The sequence below is a fragment of the Mesoplodon mirus genome (assembly GCF_964341445.2).
Source record: "Mesoplodon mirus genome assembly, chromosome: 14".
In the NCBI taxonomy this organism is placed as follows: domain Eukaryota; kingdom Metazoa; phylum Chordata; class Mammalia; order Artiodactyla; family Ziphiidae; genus Mesoplodon; species Mesoplodon mirus.
The window spans coordinates 9,637,791-9,656,255 of NC_138990.1; the positions used below are offsets into that span (position 1 = coordinate 9,637,791).

General features: G+C 47.8%; 1 protein-coding gene across 1 annotated transcript in view; it reads left to right on the forward strand.

Annotated features, from left to right (window-relative positions):
- The first annotated feature begins 3,111 nt into the window (after positions 1 to 3,111).
- Positions 3,112 to 18,465, forward strand: part of TCF7L1 (transcription factor 7 like 1) — a 164,629-nt gene continuing 149,275 nt past the window's right edge. The window contains exons 1-3 of the mRNA XM_082643166.1: positions 3,112 to 3,369; positions 3,453 to 3,516; positions 3,755 to 3,882. Of these exons, the coding sequence (XP_082499292.1) occupies positions 3,127 to 3,369; positions 3,453 to 3,516; positions 3,755 to 3,882 (435 nt within the window). The 5' untranslated portion in view covers positions 3,112 to 3,126. The remainder of the gene's footprint in view (positions 3,370 to 3,452; positions 3,517 to 3,754; positions 3,883 to 18,465) is intronic.

The window sequence follows — 18,465 nt, forward strand, 5'->3', positions numbered from 1 at the left end:
ATCGTTGCTCCGCAGCATGTGGGATCTTCCCGGACCAGGGATCAAACCCGTGTCCCCTTCATCGGCAGGCAGATTCTTAACCACTGTGCCACCAGGGAAGTCCCAAATAAAATGATTTTATTTAACATTTCCCTATTTGGGGACCTTGAGGTTATTTCCAGCTTTTCACCGTGATAACGACACTTCTACAGGCTTCCTAGTGTACCTTGTTATTTCCCTAGTATAAAATCCTAGAAGCAGGGCTTCCCTGGTGGCGCAGTTGTTGAGAGTCCGCCTGCCGATGCGGGGGACACGGGTTCGTACCCCGGTCCAGGAAGATCCCACATGCCGCGGAGCCTGTGCTCCGCAACGGGAGAGGTCTCAACAGTGAGAGGCCCGCATACTGCAAAAAAAAAAAAAGAAAAAAATCCTAGAAGCACAGTGAGTCAAAGGGTTTACACTTTTAAAAAATTTTCATAGGTGTTGCCAAACTTCCCTTCAGAAACGTTACACAGAAGTATGCCCAGCAGCTGTATGTTTCTCAGCACCAGGGCCAAAGCTGGGTGTTGCTATTTTCTACCTTTGCCAATCTGATAGATGAAAAATGGTATCTCTGCGCTGTTTCAATTTGTATTTCTTCGAGGTTGATGGGTGTGGTAGGTTGATAATGGCTCACTCCCAAAGATCCGTGTACTAATCACTGGAACCTGTGAATATTACCTTATAAGGAAATGGGGTCTTTGCAGGTGTGACTAAGTTAACGATCTTGATGGGGAGATTATCCAGGATGATCTGGGTGGGCCCTAAACGACATCACAGCGTCCTTCCTTGTAAGAAGGAGGCAGAGAGATTTGACAAAGACAAACGAGAAGGCCATGTGACCACAGAGGCAGAAACCGGAGCGATGAGATCGCAAGAATGCCGGCAGCTACCAGAAGCTGGGAGAGGCAAGGAGTATATGCTCCCTGGAGCCTCAGAGGGAACATGGCCCTGCCAACACCTTGATTTTGATTTAGTGAAACTCATTTCGGACTTCCGGCCTCGAGAACAGTGAGAGAATACATTCCTGGTGTTTTAAGCCACCAAGTTTGCAGTGATTTGTTACAGCAACCATGGGAAACTAATACGATAGGTTTTTCACATGTTTATGGACCACAGGAAAAAAAACCTTCTGACTTTCAAAAACTTGTAAAAATGAAATATCATGCAATAATATGAACAGTATAATTCTATTTTCGTGAAAGTAAACCTGAATATTTGTATATGTGTTTACATGTGTACACAACTGCCTAAGATGTCTGGGAGGATGTACATCAAACTAGTAACAGTAATTAACTGGAGGGAGGTGTGGGAGGGAGGTGGGGGAAAGAGAAACTTTTAGTTTTTTCTCAAGATGCATCTCTACTGTTTGAAGTTTTATGAAACTATATTCATGTACTAATTGTGTGAAAACATAGATAAGTCACATCTGCTTGCTGTAAACAAAAAAATATGTAGAAAGTAGAAAACAAAACTGTCCCTCTCCTCTCAATTATTCCCCTTCCCAGAAATATTTATTGATAATAATTTGGCGTGCGTCTTCTCAGACTTTCTTTCCATGAAGAAGCAAACACAGGTATGTCATTTTTAGAGAACAAAAAAGAAGAGTGAGTACCATATACGTTTTCACTTAAGGGTGTTTCTCCAAAATCATTTTAGGATCCTGAGCTGGTTGTTGCACAGACTCTCGCCGTAAGAAAGTCCCAGAACTCTTTTTTTCACCAACCTCCCTGCTGCTTTGAACTTTCTTGTATCTGTGAATTTGACCATATGTATACACATCGCTGGTAAAACTCCTCTTCCAGTCGCGTTTAAAATAGTTTTAAGTACTCCCATTCTGCCTTCCAGTCTGCTTTTAAAACGGACGCTCTCACCAGTAGTTCCCCACTGTGGAGGACACAAGATCCACTTTTTCAAACTTTCTGAACTGGGTGGAGAGATGATATTTTAATGTTATCACAGGAGGCATTTCTTTAAGCATGAGGCTGGTCGGGCATTTTTCATACGTTCATTGGCTCTCAAGGCAGCTTCGTGAACGCTTCAAAGGTCACTGGGCAGACAATCTTCCTTCGCAACGAACCAAATCCGAATTCTCTCTGAAACCAAGACCGTGAGTTATTCGATTAAGGACCTAGTCCGGAACTATGGGGCGAAGGTGATCTTTGGGATTTCAGCCTGGGTGACTCTGGACACATGAACAAAGTCGAAAACGTGACCTGGGGCGGGGGGCGCGTTGGAACCCCACAGGAAAGAGGAGCGGGAGGCCGCCCGGCATATTCCCGGGGTGCCATACATCTCCCCAATCCTGTGCCCTACGCAGCCGGCGAGGGCGACCAGGCCGGGAGGGACCCAGCGCTGCGAGGTCTCCAGGCACCGAGAGTGTCCCCGGCCGGTCTGTGGGTCCGAAGCTTTCCCGCAGGGGGCAGTGCCGCCCGCCGGCGCGCGGATCCGGTGGGAGGGGGTGTGGAGCCGGTGCGGAGTTCTGGGGGGTTCTCGGGAAGAAAGTTAGGGGATGCCTAGGGGTGGGGGCGGGACCCGAGCGGTCGGCCGGAGGTTGGGGACAAGGCCGCGGGGGTGCAGGGTAGGGCGCGAGGAGGGGGTCTGGGCGAGTCTGGGCGCGAGGGCGGTGCGAGCTGCGGGGAGGCGCAGCCCCGGAAGGTGTGAGCGAGCGGCAGGCGAGTGTGAATGCGAGTGTGTGCGCGCCGGAGCTCTCCGGGTTCTGCGAGGCGCGCGGGTGTCAGCTTGCAGCGGGGCTCCTCCCTCCGGCCCCCCTGGCCCGCGCGCCGGTCCCTCCTCCCTTTCCCCGCTCGCCCCTCCCCGGCGGGCCAGGCGCTGGGACACCCCGGCGGAGCAGGCGGCGGCGGCAGCGAGTTGGGGAGCCCCGGGCTCCGTGCTGCCGGTGGGGCCCGAGCCGAGCCGCCCCCGCCCCGGCCCGGCCGCTCCGGCCCAGCTTCCCTCCGGGCCACGCCCTGTCAAACTTTGTTGCTGGGGCCGCCGCGGCGGCGAGCGGAGCGGGCCGGCCAGCGGGAGGGAGGGAGGGGCGGGCGCCGGGCCGGGCGCGGGCGGCGAGGGGCTCCGAGAGCGGCGGCCCCGGCCCGCGGCCCCACCATGCCCCAGCTCGGCGGCGGCGGCGGCGGCGGGGGAGGCGGCGGCGGCGGCGGCTCGGGCGCCGGGGCGGCCGGCGGAGGGGACGACCTCGGGGCCAACGACGAGCTGATCCCCTTCCAGGATGAGGGGGGCGAGGAGCAGGAGCCGAGCAGCGACAGCGCCTCGGCGCAGCGGGACCTGGACGAAGTCAAGTCGTCCCTGGTCAACGAGTCGGAGAACCAGAGCAGCAGCTCGGACTCGGAGGTGAGGAGGCTTCCGCGGCCGCCCCCGGGGGACCCCAGCCCCGCGCTCGCTCACCCGCCTTCGCCTTTGTGTCTCCTCCGTAGGCGGAGAGGCGTCCGCAGCCCGCCCGGGACGCTTTCCAGAAGCCGCGGGACTATTTCGCCGAAGGTAAGCGCCGGCCCCGGCAGCCCTCACTCCCGGCCCCGCGGCGCTCGGCGCCTCATCTCCGGCCGTTCTCGGTACCCCTTACCCCCGCGGCCGTGCCCCTGCTCTCCGCCCCTGTCGGCCTCAGCAGTCCTGGGGCGCGCGTGGGGGGCGCTCGGGTCCCCGGTCCCCACTCCGGGTCCCCAGCCGCGGCGCTGTCCCGGGGACCCCGACCTTACTCCCTCCTTGGTCTTGCCCGCAGTGAGAAGGCCCCAGGACGGCGCGTTCTTTAAGGGTCCCCCCTACCCTGGGTACCCGTTCCTGATGATCCCGGACCTGAGCAGCCCGTACCTTCCCAACGGACCCCTGTCTCCGGCAGGAGCGCGCACGGTGAGTGCCCGTCCCGCCGCGCCGGGGCGGGTGGGCGGCCGGGGCCCGCGAGATGCGCCCCCGGGCTCGGCGACAGGGTGGGGGATGGGGGATGGGGCCGTCCCGTGAGGATCCTGGGCAGAACTTGCTTACGGGGTTGAACTACTCTGGCGGCCGAGGGTTAGGCTGCGCTAGGCAGTGCCTGCATGAAAAGAAAGTGCCTTTACATTCTCCCCTTTTGCTGGGGAGCGGCTTTGGGGTCCACTCCTGGGGTCCTCCTTGGTCTTCAGAATTCTTTGCTCGCACTAAAGGGAAACTTGGATTTGTGCCGGTTGGGCGGGGGTGTGTGTGTTGGGGGGGTCTCGCTTCCTTCCTGGAAATCGGTCAGCTTTCCCTGGCAGTTGGGCAGTGGGGCCGGGGGAGCTGGGTTGGCGACGTTGCCCCACGACTCCAGTTTCGCTGGGCGGCTGTGAGTTCGTTCCTAAGAAACCCAGTATTCGTGGCGGGTTATTCACACACACCCCTCCCCACCCCCAGCCCTCGCGCGGGGGCCTCAACTTTTCTGTAGAGCTCGGGATTTTAAACTCGCCAAGATGATTTCGAGGGCGAATCGAGGCATTCTTCAAGTTGAGGAACTTGGCTTTTACGCCCTTTGTTGCCGGCTTTTCTCATTTAAAGCGAGCGCTGCGACACTTTAAACCTGTTAATGGGCGCGCATTGTGTGCTGCGCGCTGGCATTTAGAGCCGTGATTAAGCAAATTGACCGGGCCCCAGACGACGTGCAAATGAGGGCGGATTCCTTCGCCCCCTCCCTGGCTCTAACTCCCGCCCCCCGCGTTGCGAGGGGCACAGCCCGGGCTGGCCAGGCTTTTTTGTCCCCTGAGTTGCCACCCCAGCCGAGGGCCCCCTGCCCAGGTGCTAGGTCCGATGGCAGATCTTGGGTGAACACCTGCCTACTATGCGCCAGGCTCTTGCGCGCTGCTGCTTGGGCGCCCGCACGCTGTAGTGGTTCTCTTTGCTCCCTGCCCGGTTTCCCAGTGCCCGCCAGTTCGTGCTGTTTTGATTCGGGGTGGAAGGTGTTTGGCGCCTTAAGAGCTGACCCGACAAACTCACTTTATGCTCAAGTTGTCCTTAAATAATAATCATAGTTAAAGGGCTGCCTGGGAAACGCTGGTGCTGAATGGACCATCCCTGCCGTCATGGTACAGCGGTTGGTGGAGAGTGGAGACATCTGCCGCCGGTTCAGTGGGGCCGCTCTGCGGGCCGGTTGGGGTGTGGGAGTGGAGGCTGGGGACTCTGGCCAACCGAGCGCAGAGTGGAGCCGCACAGCCCTCTCCTTTCAAGCAGGGAAGACCCAGCACCTTTGGCCCTGCCTTGGTGCATCCTGGGAACTCCCGAATGTAAGTCCTGAATATGAGCTGGATACGGGCATCTGGCTGTTGCTTTTTCTCATTCATGTTAAAAGAAAAATGTGTGAGTAAAAGTTGAGCAAAACAAACTGCCGTAACGTTGTTCAGGTTTTCACAGATTCTCTTCCGTGTCCGCAGATGTGGCTCAGTTCTGAGAGTTTTAGTAGGGTTTCTGTACCTGTGTGTGTGAAAAGGTAGGTCACTACACTATCGGAGTCCCTTTTCTCCATTTTACCTTTAGTTGTCTGGGAAAAAGAGTTTGGCATTTCTGTGAGTCAGCACCGATCCATGTCCTGGTGCAGATAAAGTCGCCAGAAGTGTTCCAAATATGACTAATTATTTCACTCAAGCTAGCTATCCCTTTCCCCTTTCTCACCAGGGCATTTTGATTCTTCCTCTTTGAATGGTAACGACTGCCTGTCTTCATATGCTGCTCTTCCCCTCCCCCTCAGGAGCCCAAATGGGACAGATTTTGTTTGTGTCAGTCCCCTACTTTCTTCTACCATCTTCTACCACCCTTCCTTCTTTCTCCCATCTTACATGTTCTTTTGCCTAAGAGCTTCCAAAGGCAGCTTCCTTTTGGTACTGGCGATTCCTGATTACTGCATCCAGGCCTGCATGGGATTTTTGGAGCCCTCCTTGAGGAAGCCAGCCTTTCCCCTCTGCATGCTTTTTACGGTCCCTGCTCATTCCTGCAGTTGTTCCCTGCCTGAGCCCATGTCACTAGCCTCCTTTCTGAGCCTCCAAGAACACTCACCCTCTCCCTGTTGATCCTTCATACGGGGCTTAGTATGTCCTGTCTCACTCTCCTGTTGCCATCTTGCCTCCCTGATGAATTGCCCTTGCAGAAAAGTAGGTTCAATGCCCGCATTGTTTCTGTGCCCCTTATGTGTCTGTCATTGTATTTTGACCTGCGTGGTTACAAAATTTATTGAAGTTTCCTGCAGTTAGATCAGCTCAGTAGAACCTGCTAATTTGACTCTATCTTTGGGCGTCATTGACTGTTAGGAAAGCAAGGGAGAAAACACTTAAGCATTTGATTATCTGGACTGTAGGACTGAGATGATGCTTTTCCTCTGGATGATTATATTAATGTAATTAGTGTGATTCTTACTGTAGGCAAACTATAGGTGCAGACAGAGTGGCCCTCTGTAGGGGTCCCTGCCTGGTAAAAGGAATGTATTGATAGATAGATATGGGGGGAGAAGGGGAGGAACGTGGCTGAAGGGTGAGGGGGGTGGTGGCTTATATGATCTGGTCTCTCTTTTAGCAGCCTAAGTCTTTTTTGGTTTCATATCTAAATTTCACAACCTTAGTCCTTGCTGCTCTAAGGCCTATAAGTGGTATAAAATTGGGTGACCTTAGTTCTCTTATGCCCTAACACTTTCTGGAAATACCAAGCCAGAGGCAAACGTGAGGTTTGGCTGGAGTGTTCTCAGGGTATTAATTGACCCTAGGAATAGCAGCAGGGCTGCAGCACCCTCACCCACTGGCAAAATTCCTTCTGGGACAACTGGGGGCCAGCCAGTCCTCCAGTCTGGCCATCTCCTCCCCATGTATTACCTTTGCCCTCCACTCTGGTTTGGCTGGGAGGCTGGGAAGTGGCCTCTTCCTGAGTCTCTTTAGAGAAGAGGTCCCCTTAACCTGGGGTGTGTGCCAAGCCTCCGAGCCGTGATTCATTCTCATCTGGAGCTCTGGGGACCCTGTGGCCTGTGAAGAGAGGAATAACGGCCACAAATCACTTTTCACTCCTTCCAGTAGTCACACGAAATTATACATTCATTCATGAAAAGGCTTCACCAGTTCACTAAACCACCTTGGTGCTGTTGACTAGAATTTTGTTAGGAAAATGTAAGTCAGCACAGAAGAAAGTGGATGTCAAAAATAGTTGGACTAATCAGAGCCAAAAAGAAACTGCAGCATGTGGTTCAGTGAGTGAGCAGCAAAGTGACAGGCGTTTGACCGTGACCACAATGTGAGTGCTAATGACATTTTGGAAAAGAGCGCTTCCAGGTAGAGTTGCTGAGGAAATCTATAGTTTGGGGTCCAGTGTATAAATTTTAGAGCTGCCGTTGTGCAGCTCAAGCACCAAGTTATTCATAGATTTCTCAGACCATCACAACTCAAATTTCTGTAGGAAATTACTCTGTCCTTCAAACATGAGCCTGTATTAAAGTCCTTCGCATCCCACTGCTTCCCATGGGCAGTCCTGCTGATATCCTGGGTGCTCCTGTTTCCTTCCTGACACAAAGGAGCCCAAGCAGAAATCTTTGTGTATGTATAGAGAAATTTTCTGGTTTTTAGGAGTTGTATGTAAAAGCCAAGTATTGATAAAACCTCTTCTTTTGGAAGATCAGTATAAACATGCTGTTTTTGGGAAAGTTCTTTTAAGCCATTTCATCTAAATATAACTTCTGTTCTATTTTTCTCTAAATATAACTCAGGGTTTAATGAGGGCTTTTCACATGGAATGAGCATTTACGAGGGCCCTGCCTGCGTTGCTGAAGTTTTGGCACTTAGATTTCTGGGGTGACAATTGATGACAAACTCTGTGGAGAGACTCAAACCCTGTCAGTCCTTTTTCTTTGGGTGGGTGGATCTGACAGAGAATACCTGCTTGTTCTGTCACAATTTTGGAAAGGTTTAGGTTGGTCTCATTCTTCAGTGATCTTACTTCTGGGGAATCTTGAAAAAGTAGGCCAGCACATGTACACACACACACACACACACACACACACATCTAACCTTCAATACAGAGTGTTCCAGCCTTTACAGTGATGTGCAAGGTTACCCAAAACATTGTGGCATAAAAAGGAATTTAAATGATAAACTCATTGGAAAATCCATAATGTAAAGATCCTATATTCCAACTTAGAGTCCATTTTTACTTGCTAACACTGGGGAAATTCAGATTGGCATCCGTAAGATAAAAGTCATAACGCCTTGACTTCATTGCCTATCCTGGGCAATGACTAAGGAAGGGACTGTGGGAGTTAGGCTGAATTAGACCCAGCTTTGCCCTGAAGGACCTAAAAATCGAGTTAGGAAGAAGTAACGTTAGTACAAACCACTATAACAGGAAGTCCACGTTAAGAGTCAATAAAATTCAGAGAAGAATTTTCAGAATAAAAAGAATAGAAAAAGTGTCTTGGGCTGGCATGGTCAAGGAAGGCAGGTAAAGGAAATTGTTTTAGACTGGTCCCTGAAACTCATCACTCTTTAATTCAAAGTAATTTTTGTTAGCTATAAAAAATTTAAACAGTACAAAGGTATTTAGAGTGAAAAGTGGAAGTCCTGCACGTACATCTGAAGGTAGAAGCCAGCACAGGGAGAGCAAAGGCATGGAGTGGGTTAGGAGTTCAGGGCCACTGGGGTAAGGCAAGTTTTTCCATTTGCCTGGAAGGGTAAGGGGCCAGACCTTGAATGCCAGTGAAGGAATCTGCCCTTATTCAAGAAGCAGCAGGGTACCATCCAAAGTTCTGCTGGGAAATAATGTGACTCATACATGTGCTTAAAAGGATAATAGTGATTGTGGGGAGAGGACCTGGGAGGAGCTAGAATGCTTGGGAGACTCACAAGAGGCTAGGGGCGAGGTGAAAGGGGCTTAGGAGTATCTGAATGGAAAGGAAAGGTAGCTTGAGGGAGACTGGCATGGTTGCTTGAGTTTGCATGGGAAGAGGTGGTGGATGGATGGGAGGGAGGGAGGGAGGGGCTGATGTCACAGTTAACTCCTGGTGTCTGAGCCTGGGAGACGTGGGGTGTGACTTCTGGCAAGTGGGGCCCTGGCCCTCCATCTTTGCCTCCCCAGTGCTGGACAGACGCTTATGAACTATTTTAGCAATAACAGCCCACACGGTCTGGCAGAGGGTCTCACGTAGAGGAGCTGCTCAGTCTCGTTGGAGAGGCACTGGGTTTGAGGGGATACTGAGGGAATAGTTGAAGCTTCAGCAACAGGCTGATGCGAGGGAGCAGGAGAAGAAAGGAAGGAGGTGCTCAGAGCAGAGAAGTCACTGAGGAAGGATGGAAAGGGGTCTCTGCCGAGGTGGGAGCAGGGCTTAGGTGCTGCGACTGCACGGAAGCTGGAGGGGGGGAAGGGGGTGGGGTGCGCCTTAGTGTCCGATGCCACAGGGAGAGGGGAGAAGAGGCCTGAGGACTCCGAAGGAGCTTTGGGAATTCACTAATCAGGAAGTAACTGGTGCCTGCAGAGAGCAGTATCCCAGGCAGGTGATGACGAGAAAGGTAGGTAGGCAGAGATGCTAGCTTCAGGCTTCTCCGTCGGGGGTCAAGGTGCTGTAACCAGGGCTGGTCCCGCCGTGTGGCCCGTCCCTCCCTCCTCAGCCAGAACCCACACCAGACTCCCACACATGCGAGCAGCCTCCTGCCTTACACATTTCACTTTCTATCTCCCGTAACCTGGAAGGTGTTGGAAAACCAGACTCTGGACAACCCATTTAAGAAGATGGGCTGTGGCAACGCGAGGGATGGGAAGCGCTGCAGGCTCCGGAGAGGGTCCATGTAGGATGCTGGGGTGGGAGCTTGTTCGTACCAGCGGCAGGGTAGGGTGGAGGGTCAATGGGGAACAAGAGGAGGAAGAGATGAGACTGAGCGCTTCGGGACGAAGGCAGTCTTCTTCCCTCAGAGATGGAGGATGCTCCGTAGCTCCATCCACCAACAGGAGGTACTGTTCTCTTGACTTTGCAGGTGAGCCCAAGCGTTGAAGAAGGGGATGTGGAAAAACAGTGCGGAGGTGGAGGTGCAGGAATTGGGGGGGAGTGCGTTGGGTGTCTAGATGACTTCGGGATCATCAGTAAAAAACCAAGAGCAAGTTGGCTGGCGTTTTGTTGGCAGTAGGGAGACCACAGGCCCTTCCTCTGTACCCAGTTATAAAGCCAAACTTGTTGAGAACCTTTTAGCCACATGGGAATAATGAGATGTTTGTGCATGGATTGAAAGATACGACACACTTGGGAAACTGTTCCTCTTTTTATTGTCTGGAGCTGGCTGACTTGGAAGGGGGGTAGAGGTGAGGATCAAAACACAACTCATTTTCAGTCAGGGACAGATGTTGGCATGTGTGAAGTTATCGGGGATGGGAAAGGACTGGAAAAAAAAAAAGCATGTAGAGAATTGCCCCGTATTGGCTAATCTAATAATGTATTTTTAGAGGAGGTTTTTATATGTCCCATGTGTTACTGTTTTCTCGCAAACTGGATTGGATTTAGGGAGCAGTGAAATGATTGCAGTTTCCAAAACCTTGGCATTTGGGGATGAGGGGACATGGGGGGAGTGCAGGGGGCTTGCCTTTTCCTCTGTACTGTGTGCGCTGCCCAGGGAACAGCTCTGGGGCACTGGGCAGCTTCTTTCTGAGATGCTGAGCTTTCCCTCCATTGCCAGGTAGCTTTAAGGTTCTACAGGGTTTTAGGTTCAGAATCCTCAGTCTTTCCTTTTCATTATGTGTAGAGCCTACAGATTTTTCACGGGAAAATGACCTTTTAGTTTAGAAACACACTTCAAAGTTTGAACATTAAATCATAAAAATGTTTTCCTGAACATGACCCTTTTCATGAGATTTTGTGGAAGTAGTGAGGGATGATAACTCCAGTTACCTGGAGTCCTCAGGACAGGAAATGAAGTCACACATACACTTCCAAACTGTTACAGCAGTTTAGAAATCTGTTCCATTCAAGAGGAGGAACAAGACTCCAAGTGTTCACCCCAATTGTGGAAAATAAGTGTAAACAAAAAATTCACAAAAGAAGAGACTATGAATACCTACTAATTATGTGAAACTAGCCTCCCAGGTAGTCAGAAGTGTTAATACAGATAAGCACTATTTTTTGGCCACCAAATTAACAAAGGTTTTGTCTTACGAAGACTGTTCAGTGCTGGCAAATGTACGGTGAAGTGGGTGCTCTTAGTTGCTGTTCTTGAAGGGTGTTGACAGCCCACCGCATTGGGAAAGCACTTGGCAATGGTTGCTAAAACCTGAACATTTGTCATTGCTTCTGACCTAAGAAGTAGATACTTGCTATCCCCATTTTGCTGCTGGGCAGACAGACTTGTAGAGGTCAAGTATCTTGTTCAGGGTCATGCAACTAGTCATCGACAGCACAAAGATTTTAACTTGGTTGTGAGTGCAGAGTCTGGGTCTTCCCATTGTGACTTTCCACGCATGCCTGATGTCACTAGCTCCCCCCCCCTCTTGGGAGACGGGCAGCTGACCTTTGTCTCCCAGTTCAGAAATCCTGACGTGAGTTACCAGTCAGGGTGGAGGGCACGTAGATTTGTTCCAACTTTACAACTCGGACCTGGGAGGGTACCTTCGCAAATAAACAGTTGTGTAAGTGAGTGAGCGGCTGTGGTTGAAGTTCTTCGTCCAGTGCTACCTGTGCTCCACAGGCGTCAAATAACCTTTAGGTGGCGGCCCCAGGAATTTTACCGCCACGTTACCTTCCTTCAGAGAAAAAGTGGTTATCTGCTAACGGAGACGTGGACTTTTCTGAGCCGGGGGACTGTTTTTTCCTGTTGAGATCAGTGAGGTTGGAAGAATACACGTGTGTCTTTAGGGTGGAAGGAGGTGGGAGGGGCAGGCTTGCTCGCTACCCCTGCAATTTGGATTACAACGTAGTTTGGTTAACAAACCAAGCTCTGGTGAACCAAGTATGCAAATATTTCCTTATTGTGCATTTTATAAAATATTTTATAAATTGGTTGCTTTTGTTAAAGTTCTTTATAAGTTAAAAATCAGTCCCAATCACCTGTAACTGAGTAAATTGACTGTTAGAGAAATAAATACTAAATTTTTACACAGAGAATTGCAGAGAATGTGTTAGTCCCCACCACCACCCCTTTTCTGTGTGTGTGTGTGTGTGTGTGTGTGTGTGTAAGATGGTTTGAAATTAGGAATCAGGTAATTTGATATCTTTTTATTCACTTACCAAATTTATCTTCCAGGTGGTCTCTTTCTGAAAACAGTAGCATGGTGGGAAGAGTAATAAGGGGCTTCCAAGTATGGTTAATAGAAGTTGGGGAGGCGCCGGGGGTCCTATCTAAGCCCTCTTGGAGATCTGCGTATCACAAGGCTTAGTCTTGGCGAGATAAATGTCTTACATACTTCATAACATGAATGGGGCCCTTATTTGTAGGAATATCTATAGAAAGTGTGTTGTGTGGAAAAACAAAGATGTAAATATGAGATAGTAACTGTGATTAAGAAATAGATGGATCTGATGATAAGGAAGAAAAGCAAAAGAAGTAGGAATGAGCAGTATGAAAAGTTGAGTTTGTGATTGACATGTACACACTACTATATTTAAAATAAATAACCAACAAGGGAAAAAAAAAGAGAAAAGAAAAGCTGATCAATTCACGAGTCCAGATTTGTTGGCAGTAGTGATTTCTGATATTTAGGACTATACTGTTTCCATAAATTCCAAAAATGTTATACCAGAGTCACTAGAGTCAGCTGGATTTATAAGACGTACCTTCTAGGAGTGCATTGGGGGTTCCCCTCTGAGTTTCTTGTGCAAGGACTCCACATGGGTACCCTGCAGCCCTCTGAGCTAGAAGGGACCATCCAGCTCACCCCAGTGGTGAGGAACACAAGCTCAGGGAGATGGTAGGCTTGCCCAAGATCAATTATGAGTGATGGAAACCGGACTAGGGCCCAGCTGCACCCCCTGGAGCTTTACCCTCTCCACTACTCAGGGAGATGGACAGCAACCCTGGCAGAAAGCCATGCTATGGAGAAAGTGCATCTCAAAGTATTTCTTTATTAAACTAGAACACCTGACCCATGATAAATGATGCATAGACATTTGTTGAATGTTGACAGCATGAATATTTGAACATCAATATTTAAAAAAAACAGCCTTGTAGGCACCTGCAGTGTTCCAGGGTGCTGTATCACACCATTTACAGCTGTTGGCACATCTGATAGTACAATCTCTGTTTTATCCACGAGGAAGCTGAGCCTGAGAGAGTAAGCGAGGGGTCCAGAGACACTTCTCCAGAAGGTCATAAAGCCATCGTTCCAGTCGCAATGCTGCAATTTCCCCTCTACTGAAAGTGGACGGCCAAATTAATGTGAAAATGCTGTTTGGAGCAAGATACAAAGAATAAAAAATGACTAATGAGCAACATCTCTGCATTTATTCTTTTCAGTGGCCTTCCCAGCCCTTTAACAGGAGGAACTTTTAGTCACTGCTTCTGCCTGGGGTAGAGTCAGAGCCTTAATGGTTGGTGTCTTTAGAGTTTCAGAGATGGTATTTATTGCGATCTTAATCTTCCTTTGCTTTTCTGTGCTGTGCAGCTCTATGTAATCTATGTTTTCCCCCTTCAGTTTCCCTTGTGTTTTCTTCTGACATCTTGAGGTACTAAACTTGGATCCTTAGATACCACAATATGCAATATTGGTATGTGCATCTGTTGACTTGGTCTCCTGCCTACTTCCACTCCTGACCAGCCCCACTTGCTTGTACATGTGTGAATATTAGTTTGTCTGTAAATTAGATACAGTCATTGCTTATTAATCATATCATCTATTTAAACATTTCCAGGCGGGTTACATAGAGGAGAGGTATAGTGGGAGTCTTAGAGATTCGTGAGATGAAAACAGTTCGTACCTCTACTTTACAACATAAGCGTTTCTGTTAATAAAATGATTGTCGGGGAGAGAGACATTGGTCTGAAGCTTTGGAGTGGGAAAGAGATCATCCTCATGGGCATGTTCCCAGGCCCTCCTAAGGAAAGTTAATGCAGGAAGAGGAGGGGATGGTGAGAAAGTCCAGAGATGGGGAGAACACCTTAGTAAGCTGCTCCTTTGAGCTTGTACCAAAAGAGAGGAGAGAGGAATGGTGGAGAGAAGCCCAAGGCTTGAGGGGTAGAAAAGCACACTCCACTGACCAGCGATATATGTGGCTAAGGGGTCTGGGACTAGGATTTGGCCACAGTGAGTCAGGCCTTGGACCCTAGCCCAGCCATGGTCTGGCTGTTACCCCTGTGCCCCAGGGCCCTCTTAGGCAAAATGGGGATAGTGGTAGTGTTTGAGGGTCATTGGATTACATTTTGGCTGAATGGACTGTGTTTTAAAACCAGGATTTTTCCAAGGCTAAAACTAAATATCGTAGGATGAACCTCTGAGATATAGAAAGAAATCAGAAATGTCATCAAAACAATTTACAGTATTATTACAACTTAAGGTGTTTAGTGACCAAAAAAATTTTTTAAACACATTTTTTAAAATAAATTAATTTTATTTATTTATTTATTTTTGGCTGCATCGGGTCTTCGTTGCTGCACGGCCTTTCTCTAGTTGTGGAGAGCGGGGGTCTCTCTTTGCTGCCGTGCACGGGCTTCTCATTGCGGTGGCTTCTCTTGTTGCGGAGCATGGGCTCTAGGCGCGTGGGCTTCAGTGGTTGTGTCATGTGGGCTCAGTAGTTGTGGTTCATCGTCTCTAGAACGCAGGCTTAGTAGTTGGGGTGCACGGGCTTAGTTGCTCTACGGCATGTGGGATCTCCCCGGAAAAAGGCTTGAACCTGTGTCACCTGCATTGGCAGGTGGTTTCTTAACCACTGTGCCACCAGGGAAGCCCTCAAATTGTCTTTTGTAGTAAAAAGAAAAAACATTAAAAATTTTTGCTGGGGCTGGGGGGTGTCTGGAATGGCCCCAAGACCTGTGCTATACTTAGTTGTCATGTATCTTTAGTCTCCCTCAGTGTAGAACAGTTTTTTTTTTAAGATTTATTTATTCATTTTATATTTTATTATTGCTGCGTTGGGTCTTTGTTGCTGCACACGGGCTTCCTCTAGTTGCGGCGAGCGGGGGCTACTCTTCGTTGCAGCGTGTGGGCTTCACATCGTGGTGGCTTCTCTTGTTGCAGAGCACGGGCTCTAGGTGTGCGGGCTTCAGTAGTTGTAGCACGCGGGCTTCAGTAGTTGTGGCTCGCGGCCTCTAGAGCGCAGGCTCAGTGGTTGTGGTGCACGGGCTTAGTTGCTCCACGGCACGTGGGATCTTCCTGGACCAGGGCTTGAACCCGTGTCCCCTGCATTGGCAGGCGGGTTCTTAACCACTGCGCCACCAGGGAAGTCGTAGAACATTTTTTGATCTGTCTCTTGTGTTGACTTTTTAAGAATACAAGCCATTTATTTTGTAGGACCTTGAACATTTTTTTTTTTATGATGTTTATGATGTTTCTTCAAGTAGATTCATGTTGTTTATTTTGGGCAACAAAACTGCATAATTGAGGCAGCATTGATGTCTTTCTTAATGCTTCTCCTAAGCGGTGCCATCTGTTTTTCCCCATTATAGGTGGTGGTAATTTTTTTTTTTTTTTTTGCTGTACACGGGCCTCTCACTGTTGTGGCCTCTCCCGTTGAGGAGCACAGGCTCCGCATGCACAGGCTCAGTGGACATGGCTCACGGGCCCAGCCGCTCTGCGGCATGTGGGATCTTCCCGGACTGGGGCACGAACCCGTGTCCCCTGCATCGGCAGGCAGACTCAACCACTGCGCCACCAGGGAAGCCCGGTGGTGTTAATTTTGATCACTTGGTTAAAATTTGGTCTATCATATTTCTCCAAGAGAGTTACTATTTTTCTTCTTTGTAATTAATAAGTGTCTTATGGGGACATACTTTGAGACTATGTAGATATCCCATTTCTCATCAAACTTTCGCCTGCTGGTTTTAGCATCTACTGATGTATCTTGCCAGAAACAGTTATCACTGTGGTAGTGGCCAGATTGGTGGTCAGATTTTTTTTGTTTTATTTATTTATTTCTGCATTTTTTAGTTGAAGTATAGTTGCTGTACAATATTATGTAAGCTACAGGTGTACAATATACCAACTCACAGTTTTTAAAGGTTATACTCCATTTATACTTATTATAAAATATTGGCTATGTTCCCTGTGTTGTATAATATATCCTTGTAGCTTATTTTATACACAGTATTTTGTACCTCCTAATTCCCTACCCCTATATTGCCCCTCCCCCTTTCCCTTTCCCTGCTGGCAACCACTAGTTTGTTCTCTATATCTGTGAGTTTGCTTTTTTGTTATATTCACTAGTTTGCTGTATGTTTTAGATTCCACATATAAGTGTTATCATACAGTATTTGTCTTTCTCTGACTTATTTCACTTAACATAATGCCCTCCAAGTCCATCCATGTTTCTGCAAATGGCAAAATTTTGTTTTTCTTTATGGCTGAGTAATAGTCTCTGTGTGTGTGTGTGTGTGTGTGTGTGTATGGTGGTCGGATTTTTAAAGTTTGACATTTTAACACAGGAACAATTTCTCAGCTCTATGAGTTGCTAGATTGTTTCTGTTCTTCTCTATAGCATATTTGTGAATACTGAATAAGATGAAGGAACAAGATATTTTTGGTCCTTTTTAAAAAATAATAGTTTGTTCTTCACAGTTTTTGTGGCTGCATCAATCATAAATCAATGATTCATCAAGAAATTACAGTACATAATTCTGAAATCTTGTGAAATATTGAGGTCGCAGAGTTGACATTCTGTTCTGTGTTCTTCGTAGGATGTAAAGAACTTCCTAATTAGGATTTTTAGGTTTTTATCTGATGACTGGAGTTTCTCACAGTCTGCCTGGATTTGGTTAAATGCAACCCCAGGGTTTCTTTAAACATGTTTTTCTGTCCCCTGTAGTTCTTGAAAATCATTAGCTGGATTTAGATTCTTGATCAAGCTTCAAGTTTCTCTCTCTCTTCTTTAATTTGTTTTATTTTATTTTTTATCTTTTTGGTTCTGTAAATTGACTTTTATAGACTCTATTTTACTTTTCAACTTATTTTTGCAAGACTCATTCATAGATGTTGTCCTTACACTGTGAGACACTTAAGGTCTGGTTGTCTCTCTGTGATATTAACAGCCACTGATGATCATCACCCACATCCACTGCTTCCTGAGCAGTTTCAAAATGTCGATAGTCTGTTTGTATCATTACTTCTTCATCTATCAGCTGTAATATTTTTTAAAAGAGAAACTACCCCTCGGGACTTCCCTGGTGGTCCAGTGGCTAAGACTCTGCACTTCCAATGCAGGGGGCCCAGGTTTGGTCCCTGGTCAGGGAACTAGATTCCACATGTCACAACTAAGTGTTCGAATGCCACAACTAAAGATCCTATGTGCCACAACTAAGACCTGGCACAGCCAAATAAATAAATAAATATTGAAAAAAAGAAAGAAAGAAACTACCCCTCATCAACTATTGGCTACCTTGGATCAGAGGTCAGCAAACTGAGATCCACAGGCTAAATCTGACCCAATATTTATTTTTGTAATTTCAGTTTTATTGAAACAGCCATGCCCATTCATTTGCATAGTGTCAGTGGCTGCTTTTGCACTGCAAGGGCTGAATTGAGTAGTTGCCAGTGAGGCCATAATTGGCCCACAGAGCTGAAAAGATCTGGCCCTTGACAGAAACAGTTTACTGACCCCTGCTCTAGATCATGTGGAAAAAGCAATTTAAATATTTGATTCTTTCCCCAGTTTTCAGTTGGTTTCCAGTTACCCTGCAAAGGTGACCACTGAAGTTATTTCTTAAAATATCATTACAAATTCATAGACTTAAACCTATTTGGTATGTAGTTCAGTCGATTTACAATTATTATCTTTATTGAAACTCAGATTGCCCCATCTTTAGCCAGTGGGAACGTCTTCAAGATGGCTCCTGAGTCTTTTTGCGTACACAGTCCTAGTGGTCTTGTGGTCTTTGATGCTTCCCTGGTTACTGGTGTGGTTCCAAGTTCATCTTGTGGATTTCCTGCTGCAGACCTGGAACCAGCCATTTCTAGGAGCTCTGCTTCCTGTCAGTGTAATACGTTGTTTAGAGACCATAGTCTGAATGCTAAGGGTGCGTGTATATATAGCTCCTAAAGGTTTATTCTGTTTAACGTATGAGCATACCAAGCAATCAGTAGAATTTAAAAGTAGAATATAATATGCATATTGTAATTTTAAAACAATCACTTTTTTTGTTCTAAAAGTATGTAATGTTCTCTATTTTTAATGTACTTTTAGTCTTAATAATGTTAATTTATCCTCCTATTGATTTAGTAATTGTAGTTGTATATCAGAATTGTTTTCTATGAAATTAACATCTTTCGTGCTCATATTTTATTCTTTCAATAAAATATATACATATCTGCTTCTGCCAACTGTTAGCATTTCAACAGATA